A 12,058-nucleotide genomic window follows, 5' to 3' on the forward strand; every position below is an offset into this window, starting at 1 on the left:
CTTAAGATGATGGCTGGTCCATCAATTTACTCCCTGAATGACCTCAATAAGCATAGCCCCTCACCATCATCTTGCAAAGGACATGTTACATGAGTGAGAAATTGACCTTTGTTGTTTTTAAACCACTAGTATTTTGGGATTACTTTTGTTACACAGTACAGCATAGCCTATCCTGACCAATACAATAGATAATAGAGAATGAAAAATAGAATTTAAGATGCTTATTTTTATTATTGTTGTTGTTATATATACACTGGTTGAAAATGCCTGTGAAATATTCTAGGGGAAAAATCTAAATCTGAAGTAATTTAAACATTTCCTCCACAACACCTTGTCAGACTCCCCCACAAATTTGTCTTCTTTGTGTTCCCAGAGACACACTGCTTATATAACATATACACTCAAGTGGAACTGTCTTGTTCTCTTGTCTGCCTTCTTGAAGGTACAAGGTTTATTATGCATGTTTGTATCTCAAGCACCCAACAGAATGTTTGGCACCATTGCAGGCCTCAATAAATATTTGTTGAATGTATGAATGATGAAGGAAGTCGGGGAGTAGATGATATTGCCAAGAGAGGCATGGGTATAAAGTAAGAAGAGTGCTTAGGACAGACACTCAAACACTTAATGGATAGAGAAAGCTGAGCTTAAGGAGATGGAGAAGAACAGGCAGAAAGATAAGAGGAAAATTAGAAGTGATAATTCACAGGCAAAGCAGAATAGCATTTGGAGAAGGAGCAGCCAAGACTGAGCAAAATCATAACTGGATGTCACATCTGACTGTAAGAGAGCATTATTTTGTAATAACTACGTGTTGTGCCAGGTGGATACTGAAAAAATTGAGAGAATCACTTTATAAATTGTATAAATGTCTAACCACTATGCTATACACCTGAAACTAATATAAAATAATATTGACTGTCAACTCTAATTGAAAAATAAAAATTAAGGAAAAAAAGAGCATTGCTGGCAGCATCTAACAATAAGTATGCTCATTCTGAAATGATGTAAACAAACAGAAAGAAAGCATAGGGTCTTCATTTTTTAGTCTATTCAAACACGCATGGGTTTCAAATGGGGCACATTGGATAAAAAAGACATTGGGGGCCTTGGTAAAAACAGATTTAGTAGTACAAAAAAAAGAGAAAGAGAGAAAGATCAGATTGCAGTGGGTTCAGACTGCATGAAAGCATGGAAATCACCTGAGGAACGAGTTAGAATGCGAATTAAGCAGGTGTGAAGTGCCCGAACCTCCCCCGTCCTCCCCCCGCCCCACCCAGATTCTGGATTCTGCATTTCACAGCTAGTCCACAGACCACACTTTCAGTACAAGACTTTATAGGCTATTATTTCAAAAAGCTTTAGACTTTATGTATAACCTTAGGCCCAAGTTTTAAAAAAAAAATGTTCTCAAGTTTGAAAAGTCTGTGTTGCTGAATCTCCACCAGAAGGGCTAGAGTTATTAAAGGCATTTGAAGATTTAAGCAAGAAATGTGCAGTCAGGTCATAAAGATCATAGAGAATCTTAATTTCTGATGTAAGGAAATAACTATCTAGGAAGTTTTCCATTTTAAAGTGATATTCGAAATACAAAGTAGTAAGTGATATTCAAAATACAAAATTGTAAATTCTTATAATTCCAAATTCTTGTGAAAACCATAAGCTGCTAAGAAATTTGCTAAGAGAAAAACTGTAAGTTCAATGATCTCCAGCCCATCTAGTATTTTTGAAGCGGAAAGTTACTTTTGTCGAGGACTATTTCTGTTTACTACATTTCCTATAGTCTCTAGCACTATAATTTTTTCTTCATTGCATGACAAAAAAATATAAAATTAACAGACCACACATAGACTTTCCATAGTAATAAGAAAACTAGGAAAGTAACCTTAGGCCATTCTTCACAAGCTTATGGCTAAAACAAAGAAAATTTATTTTCAATGTGGATGACTGGAAGAGCCTTTGAAACCAAATCTTCAACAGCCTGGGAAAGAAAAAGTTAGGAACACTCCAATGAGAATTTTTGGACCGTAATTCTGGTGAAATTAAATAAATTGAGATGAACAATAGTTTGCAAAAATCAGTGCAGACTGTATCTCAAAGCACCACATTTGCAGGACTCTTTTTTCTCCTTGCACCATACTCTACCCACTTTAACCCTTTCTCCACACAGCTGCCGAAGGCACCCTTTAAAAGCCCCAATAGTTCAATCATGTCACTCCCTCGCTCCAACATTTTCATCATGGAGTTCATATTTAAAGTGCCACGACCTCAGGAAAGGCTTCCTTCACCTCAGACTGGGTTCAGTCCCCTGTCATAAGCTCTCATAGCAACTGTCTCTTCCCACATAGGAGTTATTTCTGTTGTCATTAATTGTTTATACAATCATTTGTTTAATGCCTTCCTCCCTTACTGAATGCGGAGTCCATGAAGGTAGGCTTTATTCAAGCTGTGCCCAATGCCTACAGCACACTCCCTTGCACATAACAGGAACTCAACAAATGTTTGTTAAAGGAATGAATAGTACCAATTTATATCTGCAATCAGAGTTCTGTTAAATGCTTCTCAACATATCGAAATAATTTTACTTTTTATATTATATGTAAATTTAAGGTTCAATCTCTGATAAGTACTCCACAGCATAGGCTAACTCTTCTAGTCATGTGATGGCAGTACAACCTGCTGCTGGTTTAGTTCTTATAAGAAATGAATTCGTTTCTGAAAGTAACTCTCAAGCCTAAGCATGAAAGTCATGTAAAACTTGCCATCACATTGCAAGTCAAGTAGACAGGTAACTTTATTCCTTTCAGTGACTTTATTGGCAATTAAAATATATGGTGGCAATGGCTTGGTTTATGAGGTTATGGGTTGTGGATTATAGGATTATTATGACAACAGGTCTTAATAAAAAGATTTTATCTCTTATGGATAGAGTTTAAATGAGATAAACACATTTTTAGTTAATTTTAAGTGTAATAAAACTATATATTAAAAGAGTTATCCGATTTAATAATGATGTTCATTAGCAAAAACTAATTCTTTACCTTCATAATGAACTTTGACAAATATTTTATTTGCCTTCCATAACAGTTCTGTGAAAAGAATAAGAATTATATTCCTTGTCTCACAGAAAAGGTAGTGTGTTTCCAAAGTCACACATCTAGTAAAATAGAAGAATAAGACCCTAAACCCAGATCTCCTAGTGTCAAATTATAAGTTCTTTTTCTATGTCAAATGGTCCTTTGGTATTAGATTACAACTAAAGAAATGAAAACCTTTCTCACTCTTCAATTTTCCTTTCAATTTTTTTCAAAAACTTGAATCCTTAGAGTCCAAATCTTTGGAATCAAATGGACAGCTTAGACTGGCTACTGAATTTAGAAACGTAAAACTAAATTAAACCTTTGTAGCTCCAGCTTCAGTTTAAGGGGTTGAAGTGAGAAACAATTTGCTACTGCTCTCTTCCATAGCTGTTGAAATAATTATTCATAAAGACCAACTCTAATCTTCAGGAGTCTTTTGGCATCTTGACTTTATGTATGACAGAAGACCAAACAGACAAAATTAGAGACACATAGTGCATCTGTGTTTGTTAGCCTAGGGCTTTTATTATCTTTTCCTAATCAATAATTCTCTCACTATTATCTCTGACTTCTGAAGCTACAGTGACTGTTATTTATATATAATTGGCATTCCAGCATCCCTTAGCAACCCTTATGGACTCAGAAATAACTATGAAACTTTGAAAGAGCAGAGAGTTATAAATTCAAGCCAAACAGAACATTTTTAAAAGTAAGCAGAATTTAATGAGGTTTCTTGAACAAAGATATAAAATGATCTTATTGCTCATTACAACAAACGAATCAGTTATAAAATAGGAAATGTTTATTTGCGCAGCTATTATTTCAATATATCAATATCAAATCATCTGGTGCAGAACTATGAAATGAATACTTTTGAAGAAGATGTCTGGAAAACCTCCACTTTCTAAACGTTACCTAAGTGCCAAAATAGCACTTAGAAAAGGTTACAGATTGGTACACCATCTAATCCCACACGTAAGTGAAAAAAAATTCCACTCCTAGATATAAACTCAAGAGAAATGTAAACACAAGTCCACACACAAAACATATGTCCATGAATGTTCATAGCAACATTATTCAAAATAGCTAAAAGATAGAAATAACTCAAATGTCTATCAATTGATAAATGGATAAACAAAATGTGGTATATCCACACAATGGAGTATTATTTGTCCATAAAAACTAATGAGTTACTGATACGTACTACAGCATGGACAAGACTTGAAAATATTATGCCAAGAGAAAGAAGCCAGTCACAAAAACCACATATGGTCATGTGAAATGCCCAGAATAGGGAAATCTATAGAGACAGCAAGTAGATTAGTGGCTGCTTAGGGCCAAGGAGTGGGGGGAAATGGAAAGAGGGGGAGCAATAGCTAAAGGATATAGAGTTCATTTCTGAGATAATTAAAATGTTCCAAAATTGACTGTGCGGATAGTTGTACTTATCTGTGAATACACTAAAAGCTATTGAATGGTATGTAAATTACATTTCAATAAAGCTGTAAAAAAACAAAAGCTAAAACATTTAATAAATAATTAAATAAAAATTGCAAACTTAAAGCACTGCTTTAATAACACCCCTTCTCTGGTCAGATGCCTCGAAGCACTGAGCTTATATTCAACTCCGAGAATGAAAGAAAATAGTCTCCAATGTCTGTGAGCCACTAAACACAGGATCATGACAATTAAACTTTTAAAATGACAATGGTATGACTGAGAGAGCTTCTACCAGACAGACCTTCCCAGGCATAGCAAGTATAAACTCTAAACGAAATACAAAACATAACTACAGGAGGGTACTGGCGAAGAAACAAAAGCAGGCAAACCCTGGAGGGGAGCTGAGTCTTGGAAGGAGAGAGGGACTGAGATGAGTTTCAGGATTTTTTCCTGCCTTTAGCCTGAGAGCAGGCCACAGCAGGCCACACAGGGCACACAGGGCACACAGGGCACACAGAGCACACAGGGCAGGACAACTACACCTGCAACAGAAAACCCGCAGTCTCCTGGGCTGAGGCATGTTTTCCTGCCATCCTTTTACTTTCACCCTCTGACCTCTAATGCTTCTCTCCTCCTTTGGCTTCTGTGAAACCCAGCATTTCCAGGTTCCTTTCCTTCCTCTCTGACCATTCTTCTCGTCTCTCTTATTCCTTCTCATTTCTTTATCTTCCCCCTAAATACTAGCACCCTCCAGGGCTTTGCTTTTCATTGGTACACTTTCTCTTCACCGTTCATCTGCTCCTGCAGGTTCAACTATCACTGGGTCCTCCATCTTTACAACTGCAGTTAGGACGCCTTCTCAGCTTCCCTTCTGGATACCTCTATCTTCAGACCAGTAACAGTGGAGTGGAAGTTCTAAAGTCAGCACATAAGCCAAAAAACATACATAGTCACAATTTCCCTTGAAATTCTCTTAGGAAGGTGACATGTTGAAGTTCTTATATTCCTCCATGTCCTGCACTGTTGAATTTGCTCAAGTTAATGGACTTAAATTATGATCCCACTGTATTTGGTTGTCCCACAAGTATCTCTAACTTAAAATGTTCAAACTAAATTTCCAACCTTCCCTCCAGTAGGAGGAGTATCCTACTCCTCCACCTGTACTTGCTACATTAATAAAAATCAAATTGGTTGCCCAAGCCAGAAACCTAGGAGTCAACCTTGACTTCTACTTCTCTCCCTCATACCAAAATCCAATCAGTTTTGATTTCTGTTGAGATTAATGCACCAAATGCCTTAATTCTAACCTTTATCATCTTAGACTATAGTCAGAGCCCCAAATTGATCTCCCTGCCTTCATTTCTTTCTGCCTCCAGTGCTCTGTAGTGTAATCAGGTCTGTTGGCTTTTGCAAATGTAAACATGATCAAATTTCTCCCCACTTAAGAAGATCAACCAATAGTAAACCATCACCCATAGTAGTGGTTTTCAAGCATTTTTATAGCAAATAAGTATTATTTTCAAATAATTATAAGATCCTAATATCTGATAGAAAAAAAAATGGCATAGATGATAGAGGCTCTGTTCATCCCTCCGGCAACCAAATCAAAGTTATGACAGTAATAAGGAGCAGCAGCAAGGAAAAACGCCGGGGATCTAGATATACAAGCCATACAACTATAGAGAAATCCAAGAAATCACCCTACAACGGCAGAAGGTAGGATGGAGCAGGGCTGCCTAGTCCCGAGCGGCTGAGTAAGACAGAGGCTGCAGCAGCTTCAGACTCCTCTTAAAGGGGCCATGTCCACAAGTGGATTTTTGTGGTGATGGACCTGCTCACTTTGAGCACCAGTGCCGATGTGGCTGCGCACAGGAAGCACCAGGGACTTACAGGGAGACATTGTTGGAGTGAGGGCAAAAGTGAGATTTGCTCTGTACAGAAGTGCTGGCGGTATCCATTGTTCCCTGTTGAGCCCTTTCCCTACCCAGTGCGAAGACACAGCACCACCATAGCCCTGATGTCATCAAATTGGATAACAGAGGTCTCTCTGCCCAGAGGATTCCCTGAAACCCCCAACTTGTGGCTCCACCCAAGCCACATCCAGGTATGTCCTCAGCGAGTCAGGTGCTTCTTGCTGAGCAGCACCTAGGCTCACACTGGAGGCAGCTGGCCTCGATTTCTGGTGTGGCCTTTGAGGCAACTGTAAGCACAGCATCTGTGGATTGCTTGCTGAATCTTAACAGGTGGCCCCGGAGGTGCTGAAGCTTGGGCTAAATTTGGCCTGCAGCTGAATCCCTCTCAGGACTGTGCCACTGGACACCTACTTCACAAATCCACACTAATAAGACCAGGAGACTTAAGAGCTTTGTTTAGCACACAGAAATAGACACAGAAAGGCAGCCAAAATTGGAAGACAAAGAAGAAGAAACAATATGAGAGAACAGAACAGAGATCCAGATATAAGGGAGTCAAGTAATCTAACAGATGCAGAGTTCAAAACACTGGTTATAAAGATGCTCAATGAACTTTTGGGAAGTGGAGATAAATTCAGTAAGAACTTCAACAAAGATAAAAAACATAAAAATGGAAAGGGAAATTATAAAAGGGAATCAGTCTGAAATGAAGAACACATTATCTGAGATGAGAAGTATATTAAATGGAATAAACAACGGAATAAACAAAGTGAATAAAGAAAAGGATCAAATGCCCTATCTAGAGGATGGGAAAACCAAGAACATGCAATCAGAACGGCAAAAGATGCCAAGACTTTAATTTAAGGAAAATATGGGACACTATTAAGGCTCCAATATCTTTCTGATTGGCGTAACTGAAGAAAATCAACATGTTCAACAGCTGTTTGAAGAAATAATGATGGAAAACTTCCCTAACCTGGTGAAGAAAATAGACATAAAACCCCAGGAAGCTCAGAGAATTCCAAAAACCAGAGATCCAAAGAGGCCCACATCAAGACACATCATAATTAAAATGCCAAAGTTTAAATACAAAGAGAGAATATTAAAAGCAGCAAGAGAAAAACAGATAATTACTTATAAGGGAACACCCATAATACTGGCAGCTGATTTCTCAAAAGAAACTTATGCAAGACAGAAGGGCTTGGCAAAAAATATTCGACAGGATGAAGACCCAGGATCTATAATCAAGGATACTTCAAGGATACTTTATCCAGCAAAGCTATCTTTTAGAGTTGAAGGATACATAAAGAGCTTCCCAGACAAAAATAAGGTAAAGGAATTTATCTCCACCAAGCCAGTATTACAGGAAATGTTGGGGGGACTTCTTTAAGAAGAAAAAGCATGTATCAAAAGCAGGAATAAAGAATGGTAACAACTACATTGCTATGAATAAATACCTTAAATGGAAAAGAATTAAGAGCTCCAACCAAAAGATAGAGTGGCTGAAAGGATAAGAAAACAAGATCGTTACATATGAAAAGGAAGGAGATGGAAAAAATATTGCTTTGATGGACCTAGAAGGTATTTAAGTCAGACAGAGAAAGATAAACACTATATGATTTCACTTATATGCGGAATCTAAGGAATAAAAAGAACAAACTAATCAAAAACAGACTCACAAATATAGTGGACAATTTGGTGTTGGGCAGAGGGGAGGGAGGTTTGAGGGACCAGGAGAATGGGGTGAAGGGCTAAAGAAGGATAAATTAGTAACTGATGGATGGTCACAGGGATGGGGAGCACAGCATAGAGAATGCAGTTAGCATTAATATGTTGGCTAGGTGGAGGGTCACGAGAGGGAGGGAGCAATTGGGAGGATCATTTTATGAACTATATAGATATCTAACCAATATACTATATACTTGAAACTAAATAAAATAAATTAAGTAATTTTTTAAAATCCTAATATCTATAAAATATACATAAGCTGGTTTATTGAGATTTGCTTTATACATTCTAAATGTTTAACTTATTATGAACCAATTAATAAGAAACTAATAGGTAGTGTTGGTGAAATTCAGAAATTCAAAATCTTTGGTAATGCAATTAGATCTGCATCATCTTGCTATTTATTTCTCTACTTGATTGTACACATTCAAAAAAAAAATCTAATTCATAGCAGTAGGTAGCTATCAAAGGCAATATTTTGTTTGTTTTTCTCCAACAGCTCACCTTTTAAACTTAGGATATTGCTCATTTAAAGTCAGATAACAAGACCCAAATACAAACAAATGAATCCAGTACAAATTACTTGGTTTCCAGTCTCTTCTTGTTTAAAAATTAGTATGTAATTTAGTTTCAGTGTGCATTTAATATCTATTTTTTTTAAATATAAAGTCAAAGCAAACAATTATATAATCTTTGAGACTCCCCCTCAAAATCCTGGTTCTATGTAATTGAGTTTGAAAACTAATACCTGGGTGCTAATGCCCAAACTCCTTAAGACGGCATACAAGATTCTGTGTCATTTGCACTTTATCTATCAATGCAGCTGCATTCCCTACCAGTGTCAAAATTTCACTCAGTTTCCCAAGTCCATCTCCATCTTTCATAAGATTATACTTTTGCACTTGAGATATTCTCAACCAAATATGACTCTTGTACTACTGCCTTCTAACCTAAATTTCTATTAATTTTATTCCAAGGTTAAAATGTTAATGCCCCATGAAGGCTTCTTTGACTACCTCCAAAGCACCTTGTATATATCTCTATCATCAACATGTGTTGCCTTGTATGATAATCATTTCTTCCTCACAACTGTGACTTCTTGAAAAAGGACTAATTTAACCATCTTTGAGTTCTCAGGGTCTTTCAAAGTTCCTGCTACCTAGTAATCACTCTTTAAATGTTTTGAATTAATTAGTATAAATTAATTAACATTAATTAATATAAAACTAGTAGTGTGATTATAGTGACTGAAACTGCAGATTGCATAAGACAGTCAACAGATAACCCACTTATTGAGTTGATATTTTAGGTTAAATAAGTACTAAGTAGAAATCACTCTTATAAATCATGCTAATTTTAATATTGATTTTATTTTTCTTTAATAATGACAACACTCACCAACAAAGGAAAGCAAGATCACCAGCAGGACAATGAGAGCACAGATACATGGAATCAGGACCAGCAATAGGAAACGAAGAATATTAGTAGTCGTCAGCTTCTGAGAGCAGCCATCATTTAGGTTATCTTCATCAGATACTAAGACCTAAAAAAAGAAGAATATAAAACATGGTTTTAGTATTACAAAGTAGCTCAATACATAGTGTGAAATTGTAGAGTATAGCTATCTATTTAAAGCCAAATCGTGTTAATAAATGAACACAAAATGGTACAACCACATTCAAGACAGAGCAAATCATCTATTTCTGAAATGTCTTTCAGGAATACATAAACTTTTCATGATATTCCATCTTGATTTTTTAAAACCTATTTGTCAGTTTGCTATTATTCCGAAAATGCTATAAATTACCATGGCAAGAACTCACCTTGGCCCAGAGGTATAAGAAAAGATTGTCTAGTACAGTGATAAGATATTGGTGAGTAGGTGTAGACAAGATGTTATCCAGACTCCATTGTTGTTTGTCTCATTAGTCCTAACCCAAATCTGCATGAATCTGGATAAAATAACTTCTCAGCCATTAATAATTCAGCAAGGTTGAATATTACTGACCATGTATTTAGTGACAAGTTGAACAATGAAAAAGAGCCTGTGTTATTGGCCAATTGAACAATGACAATCTCTCAGGACATTCTCTGCTGTCCACACAGCACTCGCAGCCTATGCATTTATAGGAGGATGATGAGGTGCAACAGTGATGGTTCTGATACAGCTCTCGTTTTCAAATACTTTAAATTTTACTTAGTTCAATTTCTTGCCAGAAATGATATCTGGAATTTTATTTATTGCAAATAGCTAGTTTGGGGCAGTGACTTTTTCAACAGGAGTCTAAGATGGAATTTAAAGTGATTTGAGTCACTCACTATGAGCAACTCTTCTGATCCCCTTAACGAAGATATTTCTCATGGTTCTGTCTTGGACTTCTGACTCTCCTTGCATGTTCTCCTCTGACAGTTTCTTGAATGACAGAGGTTGAATGACAACCTCTGTTTAATTATCTTCTGAATCTCTCCTGAGTTCCAAACTCCCTTTCAAGTTACATCGTACATTTTCAATGCCTGGTGCTTAGCAGCATCTCCCTTACTCCTGTATCACTGCCATCAGCTTTTTACCATGCTTAGTTCTCTCTCAGTTATCTTTTTATCCATCCTGAAGCCTATATCCCACTTCAGCCACTGTCCTAGCTCTCTTCATTTTTCACATTCAAAATGCTCTGAGTTTTTAATATTTATTGTCCAAATTTCCTCACTTATAATTTACTCTTGAGGCCACTACCATTTGGCACCTGTTTCTGTCACTGCACCAAAACAGCTTTTGCTAGGGTTACCAACGACCTCCATGTTGCTACATCCAAATGGCATTTTCAGTCATCATTGTAATGACATCTCAGTATTGTTTGAGAGATCAAATTCTTGGTTAGACACTCCCATCTTTTTTAAGCACTTTCTTCCTCTGATTTCTCGTTCTCCTACTTCTCTGGTCATTTCTTCTCACATTCACTCTCTCCAGCCAATGTCACCCACACAAATGGCATCAATCGCCAGCCCTAAATGTATGAATTAAATCTTTAAATAGTAACCTTTTCTCTGAGCTCTAGACCTTTGTATCCAACTGGCCATTTGACATCTCCTCAGTGGATATTGCAAAAATACCTAAAAACCAACAGGTCTGAAACCAAAGAAATCACCTTCACCCCCATATCTGGTATTCTTCCAGGGTTCTCTAACTCAGGGAAAAGTAATTGAGCATTTATCATGAGTCGGGCACTGTTTGGGCACTTGAAATATATCACTGTGCAAAGCAAACATCTCCAGCCTCTTAGTAAACACTACCATCATATCTCACCTGGAAAACTGCAAATGCCTCCTCCTGTATGGTTTACCTATAATCTTTCTTGCACTCCCTAATTTGTTCTCTACGCTACAGCCAGAGTGAGAAAGAGGCTGTGTGTATCACTGGATGATGAGAAAAGGCAATATGAAAAATTATCCCCAAACTGAACTAATTCAGGAGATTCAGAGCCCGGAACCAGAGCTGATCATAAGAACCATGTGCCCAATAGATTAGCAGAGATTTGGGGAAGGCTTTGACTTTCACAAAGATGTGTGGGCTTTTGACTTTCTTTTATTAAGATTTCAAGGGTCAAGTTGCCCATAGTTGATATTTTAGATATATTAGTCTTTATCCTGTTCTACCTTCCTGCAGCATTTGACTATCAACACATGGTACATTCTTAGGGAAACTTCCACAGCAGCAATGGCAGAAACTGCTTGAGAATAAAGAGATCTCTGCTCATCAGCTCCTCAGATGGAAGATTCACTCTCAAGGTCAGGACTTACCCAAGAGCCAATGAACCAGAAATATCTGACTAGGGATATTGGGTGCCTCTCTAGGTAGCTTCACCCAGAGATATCTTAGCCATGGAAATAGCTACAAACGAC

At 37.2% G+C, this 12,058-nt stretch overlaps 1 protein-coding gene across 1 annotated transcript in view; it reads right to left on the reverse strand.

The window, feature by feature from the left end:
• CORIN (corin, serine peptidase) overlaps positions 1 to 12,058 on the reverse strand; it is a 201,746-nt gene that overhangs the window by 151,698 nt on the left and 37,990 nt on the right. Inside the window, exon 4 of the mRNA XM_039845302.1 lies at positions 9,560 to 9,704. Within this exon, the coding sequence (XP_039701236.1) occupies positions 9,560 to 9,704 (145 nt within the window). The remainder of the gene's footprint in view (positions 1 to 9,559; positions 9,705 to 12,058) is intronic.

This window comes from Pteropus medius, unplaced genomic scaffold (genome assembly GCF_902729225.1).
Source record: "Pteropus medius unplaced genomic scaffold, Ma_sr-lr_union100, whole genome shotgun sequence".
In the NCBI taxonomy this organism is placed as follows: Eukaryota; Metazoa; Chordata; class Mammalia; order Chiroptera; family Pteropodidae; genus Pteropus; species Pteropus medius.